The 11,093-nt window shown below is 40.9% G+C and overlaps 1 protein-coding gene across 28 annotated transcripts in view; it reads left to right on the top strand.

The window, feature by feature from the left end:
• CLASP2 (cytoplasmic linker associated protein 2) overlaps window positions 1,483-11,093 on the top strand; it is a 205,160-nt gene continuing 195,549 nt past the window's right edge. For 19 of the 28 annotated variants that reach the window (XM_021071596.1, XM_021071590.1, XM_021071569.1 and 16 more), the window contains exon 1: window positions 1,494-1,921. In XM_021071596.1, coding sequence (XP_020927255.1) covers window positions 1,727-1,921 — 195 coding nt within the window. In that variant the 5' untranslated portion in view covers window positions 1,494-1,726. Of the gene's footprint in view, window positions 1,922-11,093 lie in introns of all 28 variants that reach the window. The other 9 variants (XM_021071595.1, XM_021071589.1, XM_021071588.1 and 6 more) reach the window with 6 other exon arrangements.

Below are 11,093 nucleotides of genomic sequence, written 5' to 3'. Positions count from 1 at the left end.
CCAAGGAAGGGTCACTTATTAAGGGCCAAACACAGGGAAATTACAGCTAATTAAGGATGGAAAAAACTGTACAACACATACAAAGAGAAACACAAATACAGAAAAAAAACTTTCAGAGTTAACACAGAAAAGATGTTTCTTTGAATTTGGAGAGTGTATTATTACTGTTCTGTTATTATTTTGTTATTGCGAACATTTCAAATGTCAATTTCAACTGAATTCATTCACTTGTTCCACTTAAATTGATTGAGTGCCCAATATTTGCCAAGCACCATCCTAGGGAAAACACAAATGATCTTGGAGCTTTCGGAGTAGTAGAGGAGACAGATATTATACAAATAATTATTAAATTGTGGCTGGAAATAATTGGCAGGAAGAAAAATACAATGTGCATTTAGAATGAATTATATACCACTTTACAACCATGAAAATGACTAAAACTAATTATCCTAACCATGCTAAATATTGTGAAGATGTGCACCAACGGGAACTTTCCAGTGCTGCTGGTGGGAGTGTAATATGGTCCAGGCACTTGGGAAATAGGCATTTTCTTCTAAAGTTAAACATAAGCTTATCATAGCAGCTAGTAATTCCAGTCTTTGGTATTTAACCAAGAGAAGTAAAACCCTGTCTCTACAATATGCCTTGTACACTAAAAATATAGTTGATTACAGCTGAAAAACTGAAATATGAAATAATGAAAATGTTTACAAACAGGTGAGTGGATCAAGAATTATGGTGCTTCCATATATGGAATACTACACAGCAATGAAAAGGGATTACTGACAAACAGCATTGGATGGATCTCAAAACATTATGTCAAAGAGAGAAAGAAGCCCAATTCCAAAGACTACAGGCTGCATGAAGTCATATGAAATTAAAGAACAGGGAAAACTATGCTACAGTGATAGAAATCAGGTTAGAAAGAATTGCCTGGGAATTTCTTGGAACTTCCTGGAGTGATGTTCTGTCTTATTGAGGATGCTAACTAGCCACACTGGTGAATACATTTGTTAAAATGCGTGGACGGCACACTTAAAATCTGTTCATTTTACTCTATGTAAATTAAACCTTTGTTTAAAAAAAAAAAAAAAAGCCTCACATTGTGACTCAACCAGTGGTGGTGACTAGAAGCAGGGGTCATGATGTTTTTCTTTTTTTATGAGGACGTGTATTTTGCAAAGTAAAAACAAAAAACAAAACAAAAAATGAGAGTGGGCTTGGGGAAGGGGAATTCCAAGTACCAGAAACTTTCCCAAGTACTGATTTCAAGTGGAGGAAAACTTGGAAGAGATCTAGATTTTACAGGGCGAGGGTACAGGGCTGCGATGGCGCGTGGCAGAGAGCGGTCGGCTTCCCGGCATGGTCAACACACCCCGACCCCAACGCCCAGCAGACGTCCTACTGCCCCCAGCGGTTCGCGCCCCGACTGCCAAACCCGAATCGGTACAGGCGGGCGGGCGCTCGCCAGCGTCGTGCTGACGTCACGCGCGTGCTGACGTCGCCGGCGGCCGCGGCCTCTGAAGCGGGTTGGAGCGCGGGGGGCGCCGAGTTTGACTAGTTCGGGGGCTGCTCGGCGCCTGGCGCTGCTCCCGCCGCCCGTCGCGGCCCGCGAGCCGCGTCTCGGCCGGCACGATCGCGTCCGGCCCCTTCCCGCGGGGCTCCGCGCTGGCGGCTGGGTGGCGCTCGGCGAAAGTTGGCCCCTGACGGGCCAGCGGGCGGGGCCATGGAGCCCCGCAGCATGGAGTACTTCAGCGCCCAGGTGCAGCAGAAGGACGTCGGCGGCCGTCTGCAGGTCGGCCAGGAGCTACTGCTCTATCTCGGCGTCCCCGGCGCCATCCCGGACCTGGAGGAGAACCTGGGCTGTCTGGGCAAGACGGTCGACGCTCTCACCGGCTGGGTGGGCTCGAGCAACTACCGGGTAAGCGGCGGCGGCGCGGCCAGGCCGGGCACGCCCTCTCCGGCCAGCCCTTTAATTCCGGACGTGCGGGGTGGGCCGGGCCAGCCCCCGGGGAGTCCTCCGACGCGGCCCCGCTGGCGAGCCTGCCTCTCCGAACGCGAGCCGGAGACCGACTTCCCACCACGACCAACTTTTTCCACCATTGTGAACAATGACAAATTTAGCGGTTCCCTGACACCGTGCGGAGTTCTTGGCATTGGAATATAATGTTTCATCACCCATTTTAAAAATCAGTGGTCATTTACAAGCATAAAATGTTCGAAGATGTTTTACATTTTGTATGTTCCTATGTAAACACTACCCAAACCAAAATGTAGGACATGAGGATACGGTTTTAAGTTGAAAAGAGAGGTTAAGTTAATCCCTCTTCATTAGTTATTTTTATTCTACTTAGTCGACTGTTTCTTTTCTCTCATATAATTTTTGTGTCTAGAAGGTTGTGCTTTTCGTCTCCAAGGCGTCCTTAGCGCTGCATAAATTTCCTGATGAAGTTTACCGTTAAACCTAATGAAAGATGCTGAACCCATGGCATTATTTATTTGCTTATGTAGTCGACAGAAAACAGTTGAACGCTCTCTGTCATTTTGTTTTGTCACAGTTGACTGACTCGAATTTGAAACCATGCGGTAGCAAGTTATATGATGCTGAAAAATAAATAAATATAAGTATGAGATACAGGAAGGAATGAGTGTTTCTGAAGAGCCCGTGGCAAGCACGTTGTGATGTAGCCACGTTGGGAGGCCAGATAAATATTCTGTAATCAGCTTGTACTGTAGTTTTTAGCGGTAACTTTTCTTTTTAGTCTTCTGGTGGCAGTGTTGCTTTAAAATGCTGGCCCACGGTCCCGTGGATGAAGTGATTCTTCTTAGTAGTATATATTTATAACTCAGCGAGTAGGCTGTAGTTCAAAAGCATTATCATCATAGAGAAGAAAGGCAAGCTCTAGAATTATTATACAGATTTAATTTTGAAAGTTATATGAGTTTTGGAAGGGTTTGACTTTTTACAAAGTTAAACAATGAACCACCTCACTGCTCCATTATGCCATCTATAATTTTTAAAATTTTGGAAAAAGTTAATATGTGAGAATATATCATTACTGTATCAGGAATTAGTCTTACTTCTTTGAAAGAAGCTAAATTTACACTCTAAGAAGGGCATACACCCTCACAATAGTTGATTTTGTATGACAGCATAGGCTGTTGGAGAAAGTTAGCTCCTTGGTAATGTTTGCTCTGCTTTCCAAGTGGTTGATGTGTTTCTACTCTGGCTGTGGTTGAACTGGCTTTGGGCCGTCTCACTCCTCAGCTGTACCATTAGTGAATGACAAGTTGCCCCTTGAAACATATTCTTGGCTTCTGTGATTATATAGTATCCCTTTTTTTTTTTTTTCTTTATGTCACTAAGCACTACTTCCACTCAGTGCTATGTTTTTTCTTTAACTGGTCCTTAAGAGTTAGAATCCATCAAGGATCTGACTCAAGTTCTTATCTCTTTACTACACATTCTCTATGCTCCTCAGTAAATATTGGAGTCTGAGACAATTTCAGCCATCAGAAAACTCCCACAACCTCATGTACATACTTCCTTGAAGCTGTGCCCATATAACTCTACCTTCTCTGTTAGAGTGAATAAAATCTTTTTCTCACTTATACCCATCCCTCCCCATGTGTATTGAGAGCATGTGTATCCCATGCCCTCTTGACTAGTCAAAGACATTAATTCATCAATTCTGATTTTTCTTTCCTGACTCCTTAGTTCTCTCCTTTCTGCTTTTCTGACATTGCTGGGGAGACAGGTATTCTAATTAGTTATCAAGCTAGGTCATCATTTTTTTTACTCCGGATACAATGAATATTTAAATCTTTTGAAAAAAGGGTGTCAGAATTTTATTTTTGGCCAAGTCTGCAGCATGTGGAAGTTCCCCAGCTACGGATCCAACCCCCACCACAGCAGTGACCCAAGCCACTGCAGTCTGGATCCTTAACCCACTGTGCCAAAAGAAAGCTGAGAATTTTTTGAACATACACACAAATAGAAATGTAGTTAAATTTTAGATTGTGCTAAACAAAATATAGTTTTTCTTAGATTTGATAGTACTTCAGAATTTGAGTATTTTTAGCAGTCATTGCTTCAGTGAATTTGAGTGACTTTTACTATATGCTGGGTATTTTTCTGGATATTGGGGACCCTGCTGTGAGCAAGACCAGACAGGTTCATTCACTGAGCTTCATTTAGATATTAATTGCAAGCACTCTTCTGGGCACTTGGGATACAGTAGGGGAAAAAAAGGATAAAAGTCCTTGCCTTTGTGTGCGTAGATTCTGGGGGGGACAGGGGAATAAACAAGGTAAGTAACTAAAATCTGTAGTAGGTTAGTTAGTAATACATGCTTTGGAGAAAAGCAGTAAAGAAGTAGGATGTGTTGGGCAGGGTGCAGCTGTTGGAATTTTAGGTAGTTGGTCATTGAAGACCTCAATGAGAGTGATTTAAAGGAGGGGAGAGTGAGATCCCTCCTGTCCAGGAGAGCCTGTTTAGATGGAGGAAGGCAGATGGCTATCCAAATTGGATAGTTTCATGATAACAAGGGCTTGTAAATCAACTGATGTGAAAGAATGAGGGGAAGATGAGACTGTTTGGAAGTAATGGAAGTAAGGTGAAATTTGAGTGCTGACAGAAAAGAAATACTGGGGTGAAGAATGCCTTTAGGCAGAGGAAGCTGCAAATGCAGAAATCCTAGTTCGATTAAGGAGCACAAAGAAGGGCAGCATAGCTTGAGTTTACAGTTGAGTGAGGTGTAAAGATGAAGTTGAGGAAGGCAGGAAGAAAGAATTTGATAGGATTTTATTCTAAGTCATTGGAAGGTTTTATGTAGAGGAATGGCTGCTTTGTGGAGCGTGGCCGGTAAAGAAGCAAAAGTAGGGAGGTGATGGTGCTAAGGCTGGCAGTACTGAGAAGGGGAAGATTTGGCAAATGATGTCGTGGAGCCAACAGCACTTCCTTTTGCTGAATATGAGGATTGAGAGAGGAATTTGGGGTGATTGCATTGCTTGGGCATCAAGACAGGTGCTTTTTACTAAAATGGGGAAGACTGAGAAAAGTTGGGTGAAGAATGTAAAAAGTTAGGTTTTTAGAAGGTTGTTTGACATCCAAATTGAGATGTTAAATAGACATTTGGGTTCTTCGGCTCAGTAGAGAAATCATAATGAAGATTAAAAATGTTGGAATAGGTGTGTATATTATATAAACTATATATGCCCTGGCATTTGACTTTGGTCCTGTGATTTCAGGAATCCCCCAATTTTAAAATGGTATTACAGCAATAAAATATCCCTTATAAAATTTACTGAACTATGATACCCACTATTTAAAGAGTCCTTGGAATCAGGCATTGTCTCAAGTGCTATATTTCCATTATCTCATTTCAATCTTTGCGGTGGCCTTAGAAAGTCACTACTGTTTCCTCATTTTGTAGAAACTAAGAAGATGTAAGTACCTTGCCTTAGGTAATAGACCTGGTAAATTGGTGGAGTACTTGAACCAAGGGAGATTAGGATTTTACTACTCCTTTCTTTTTCTATACTTTTGTAAACCTTGTGAGTATCCTGTCATTTGTCAGCTCTACTTTCATTTTTTAAAAATTGTGTCTATCTGCAACTATAACAATAAGTTGACTCTAAAAATGGAGAAAACAATGAATAACATAACAACATAGTGCAGGGATAATAATGTGCTAGGATTTCAAGTCTTTTCTTGGAAACCAAGACCTTTTGCCATTTGAAGGATGATACTTTCCAATGTCAGCATCACTTTGATTGTATTTTTTTTTAAATAAACCATCAATTTCTTAAATTTTTAGTTTGCTAAAAAAAAGTGTGTGAAGTCTATCTGCATATATGTATGTTGTCGCTCCTTTTACCTGCCACGTAGGTAAAACATCCAGTTTGTTTTTAATAATTTACTATTCACATTGTCACCTTATATATGTGCATGAGAGTTTCTCTAGGGTAGTGATTCTGTCAGATTCAATTCATTCTTTATTTTTGGCTGTGCCTGGGGCATGTTCAAGTTCCTGGGCCAGGGATCAAACCCATGCCACAGCAGTAACAACACTAGATCCTTAACCCACTGTGCCACCAGGGAACTCCTCGGTGCCCTTTTTTAATGCCCCCTTTACTATCCTGAAATTAAATTTATCATAATACTAAGTACACATCATTTTATAAAATCCAAATAATGTCCAAACTAGACTATAAAGGAAAACTACACATAATTTATAATGGGATAAAATATATTTCATTATGCAAATGTGCCAGCCTGACTACCTAAGAAGGCATAATGATAGTCAAATGGCTCCACTAGTACATGTTGCTATAAATGCTACCACTGCCAATTCCAACCACGACAGGTGTGTGGTTGCTGGTGATTCAGACTTCACAAGTGCACTGCTGTTGGTGATGGTGGTATTCTAGAACTCTAAATTCTTTTTTTTTTTTTTTTTTTTTTTTTGATGGGGCTGTGCCCATGACATGTGAAAATTCCCAGGCCAGGGATCTAACCTGTGTTATGGCAGTGACCTGAGCCACTGCAGTGACAATGCTAGATCCTTAACCCATTGAGCCATGAGAGTAACTCCTAGAACTCTAAATTCTGAACATTATTTTTCTGAGTATACCATCTTAAAAAGATTAGCCACCCTCTGTGACATCTAATTCATATGAGTTTTAACTGTCCCATTCTCCCTCTTATCTAAGTATAAATATCCTGGTCAGTCACACCCTTACATTCATTTTAAAATTCTCTTTTCCCTCCTCATTCTTGCTTTGTGGTTCTCATTTGATAAAATGCAATCTACCCACCTGCAAGGTATATGGAGAAAAGCATAAAACCTCTGATTCCATTTTATTTTTATTTATTTATTTATTTTTGTCTTTTTTTTTTTTTTTTTTTGCTGTTTCTTGGGCCGCTCCTGCAGCATATGGAGGTTCCCAGGCTAGGGGTCTAATAGCCACCAGCCTACGCCAGAGCCACAGCAACGCAGGATCTGAGCCGCGTCTGCAACCTACACCACAGCTCTCGGCAACGCCAGATCGTTAACCCACTGAGCAAGGGCAGGGACCGAACCTTCAACCTCATGGTTCCTAGTCGGATTCGTTAACCACTGAGCCACGACGGGAACTCCTGATTCCATCTTAAATTCCTGATCTTTCAGTGGATCCTCATTGGTGCCTGGTAGTCATCCTATATTTTCTTGATTCATTCATTCTTTCACTTAGACAAATATTTTACATCTATTCCTCTCCCTTCAGACCTGTCAATAACCCTTCTTCCATCATCACTCTCAGCTAATGGCTTTGCTTTCTACTTCACTGAGAAAATTGAAGGAATTAGAATTTCCTAAAACTCCCATTACTGTATGTACCCACCTTCCAGCATTTATTCCAGGCCTTTGTATTAGTTGAATCAGTAAATGAAAGCACACATGTCCCTTGATTTACCTGCTAGCTGCATTTATAGAAAAATATACTAAAACCGTGTGTGTGTCCTCCCCTATACCCTCTCCCTACATGAAGTAGGCTCTATGCTCTGATAACTTCAAAGAGAATTTATTTTTTATTTTTTATTTTTTTTATTTTTTTTTATTTATTTATTTTTTTGTTGTTGTTGTTGCTATTTCTTGGGCCGCTCCCGCGGCATATGGAGGTTCCCAGGCTAGGGGTTGAATCGGAGCTGTAGCCCGCGGCCTATGCCAGAGCCACAGCAATGCGGGATCCGAGCCGCGTCTGCAACCTACACCACAGCTCACGGCAACGCCGGATCGTTAACCCACCGAGCAAGGGCAGGGACCGAACCCACAACCTCATGGTTCCTAGTCGGATTCGTTAACCACTGCGCCACGACGGGAACTCCATCAAAGAGAATTTAAAATTTTTTAATTTTATTTTTTATTATAGTTGATTTACAATGTTCTCTCAATTTCTCCTGTATAAAATGACCCAGTTATACACATTCTTTTTCTCATATTAGCCTCCATCATGTTCCATCACAAGTGGCTGGATATGGTTCTCTGTGCTATACAGCAGGATCTCATTGCTTATCCACTCCACATGCACTAGTTTGCATCTACTAATCCAAAACTCACAGTAAAAATTTTTTTAAATTAGAGTATAGTTGACTTAAAATGTTGTGCCAATTTCTGTTGTACAGTGAGTGACTGGCAGCAGGGCCACCAGGTATGGCATGTTCCTTTGGGCTACACAGCTCCAGGGAAGACTATTATGTGTCACCTTCAATGAGAATAATTGTTAAGCATGTGTCTAGAAGTGGAAATACTGGGTTAAACTTCCTGTCTTGTCCCCCTCACTCTACCTAGAATTAATCAGTATTTTAAGTTATTTGTTTCTCTCCTTTTTTGAGGGAAATAGTTTTATTTACATATTTTTATAAAAATTACCTGCTATTTCTCTTCAGGTTTTCAAAATTTGTAAGCCATCATGCTTAATTCATTGGGTCTGTGCATACATGTTCACTTGCCAATTATTCTGTATCATTCTGTTAGTCATTTTCTTAGGTGCTGAGTTAATTTGTGTGTGGGGGCGGGATTCCATAAACCTACAGTATTTCCTAATGAGAGAAGGAGCATTACAGGAGTATGCATGTTATGAATAATATGGTTATGAATAATACATGCCTTTTTTGTTCCACTAATGTTGGAGAAACATCTGTGATTATGAATTAAGCTTGTGTCCTTCCTAGATTTCCAGAACTTTTGTGGTCAGGATTTCTGGCTTTTACATGGAAATTTGTTAGTTGTGTTTCCTATATTGGGGGTAGTCATTACTGTCTCATGCAATTACTTAAGAGTGTGTGTGTGTGTGTGTGTGTGTGTGTGTATTTATTTATTTATTTTTTGTCTTTTTGCCATTTCTTGGGCCACTCCCATGGCATATGGAGGTTCCCAGGCTAGGGGTCTAATTGGAGCTGTAGCTGCTGACCTACGCCAGAGCCACAGCTACATGGGATCCGAGCCGCATCTGCAACCTACACCACAGCTCATGGCAATGCCGGATCGTTAACCCACTGAGCAAGGCCAGGGATCAAACCTGCAACCTCATAGTTCCTAGTCAGATTCGTTAACCACTGAGCCATGACGAGAACTCCTTTTTTTTTTGCTTTTTAGGGCTACATCAGTGGCATATGGAAGTTCCCAGGCTAGGGGTTGAATCAGAGCTACAGCCGCCAGCCCACGCCATAGCCACAGCAGTGTAGGATTGGAGCCCTGTCTGCGACCTACACCGCAGCTCACAGCAGTGCTGGACCCTTAACCCACTGAGCAAGGCCAGGGATCACACCCTCACCTTCATGGATACTAGTTGGATTTGTTTCTGCTGCACCACAGCAGGAATCTTACTTAACTCTGTTTTTGGTTGACAACATTTCTGATTTAAAACATTTGGAAGATTAAGCATTATATTGAATTGAAACTGTGACAAGGTTGACAACCTGCATGTGAGTTTATTGACATCAAATTACTCAAATATATTCAACCACTTGTGATTCAGAGGTAAAAAGAGAGAGAAAGAATGGGAAAATGTACCTTTAAAGTTGCTGGGACTTTTTAGAATTAATAACATTTCACACATTTTTTAAAATTTCAGTTTTGTGTCTTAAAAACACCCTAAAATTTAAGCTTGGTCTTAGCCCACATTTCGCTTTTTTTTTTTTTGTCTTTTTGCCATTTCTTGGACCGCTCCCATGGCATATGGAGGTTCCCAGGCTAGGGGTCTAATTGGAGCTGTAGCCACTGGCCTACACCAGAGCCACAGCAACGCGGGATCCGAGCCGCAACCTACACCACAGCTCACGGCAACGCCGGTTCGTTAACCCACTGAGCAAGGGCACGGAGCGAACCCGCAACTTCATGGTTCCTAGTCGGATTCATTAACCACTGCGCCACGACGGGAACTCCCACATTTCGTTTTTTAGTTTTTATTTTTCTGCCTGTTAAAAAGTATGTTATTTTTGCTTTTGTATTTTTTTTTTTTGACCCCACCTGTGGCGTGCAGCAAGTTCCTGGGCCAGGGATTGAATCTGGACCATAGCTGAGGCAGTGGCAATGCTGGATCCTTAACCCACTGAACCATCAGTGAACTCTAAAAGTACATTATTTTTGCTTTTTTTTTTTTTTTTTAATGGGATCTGAATGAAGGCATTTGAGTTTGAGGTCCTAAGGAAGTGTTGAGGAACAGATTGGAATTTTGCTCTAGTGGTTTTTTCTTTTTTTCTTTCTTTCTTTCTTTTTTTTTTTTTTTTTTGCAGGTTTTAAAATTCTACTGAAAGGACTCTTAATCAAAGTCGAAAGATGTCTAAATGGAAATTCAGGAAAGTTATTTGTAGCTTTGTGGTAAATCTTGTTATTTGCTGAATCACATTCACCCACCAGATTATTTGAAATATACTGGCTATTACTGCACCTTTATTTATTATCCCATGTGAATTTTAGAATCAGCTAGTCAAGTTGCACCAAAAATTTTAACTTTTTAATGGAATTGCATTGAATATCATCTTTTGGGGAAAGACTTGATATATTTGTAATTCTGATTTTGTCACAAGTCGCAAATAAATTGTTTTATCTGTAAGTTTTTCTAGTTAGTGCCTCAAAGGTAAGTGCTCTTAAAATAAAAAAAAATATTATAACCTCAGAGTTCCCTGGTGGCTCAGTGGGTTCAAGGTTCTGGCATTGTCACTGCTGTGCTTGGGTTCAATCCCTGGCCTAGGAATTTATGCATGCAGTGGGCCTGGCCAAAAATTAGCATAACTTCAGTTCTGTTCTTATATATAAAAATTTTTGATATCAGATATCCAGGGTTCAAATTTCCAGTTTTTAAAAATGTTGTGCAAAATTTTTAATTTTTTTTTTTTTTTTTTTTTTTGGCCACACCTGTAGCATGTGGAAGTTCTTGGGCCAGGGATTGAACCTGTGCCCCAGCAGCAACCCAAGCCACTGCAGTGACAACACCAGATCCTTAACCCACTCTTCATAAGAGAACTCTTTAGATATTTTAAGAAAAACCAGGGTGTTCCCATGTGGCTCACTTGTAATGAACTCGACTAGTATCCCTGAGGACACGAG

The sequence above is a fragment of the Sus scrofa genome, chromosome 13, assembly GCF_000003025.6.
Source record: "Sus scrofa isolate TJ Tabasco breed Duroc chromosome 13, Sscrofa11.1, whole genome shotgun sequence".
NCBI classification, from domain to species: domain Eukaryota; kingdom Metazoa; phylum Chordata; class Mammalia; order Artiodactyla; family Suidae; genus Sus; species Sus scrofa.
This window is presented reverse-complemented; position numbering and strand designations above follow the sequence as displayed.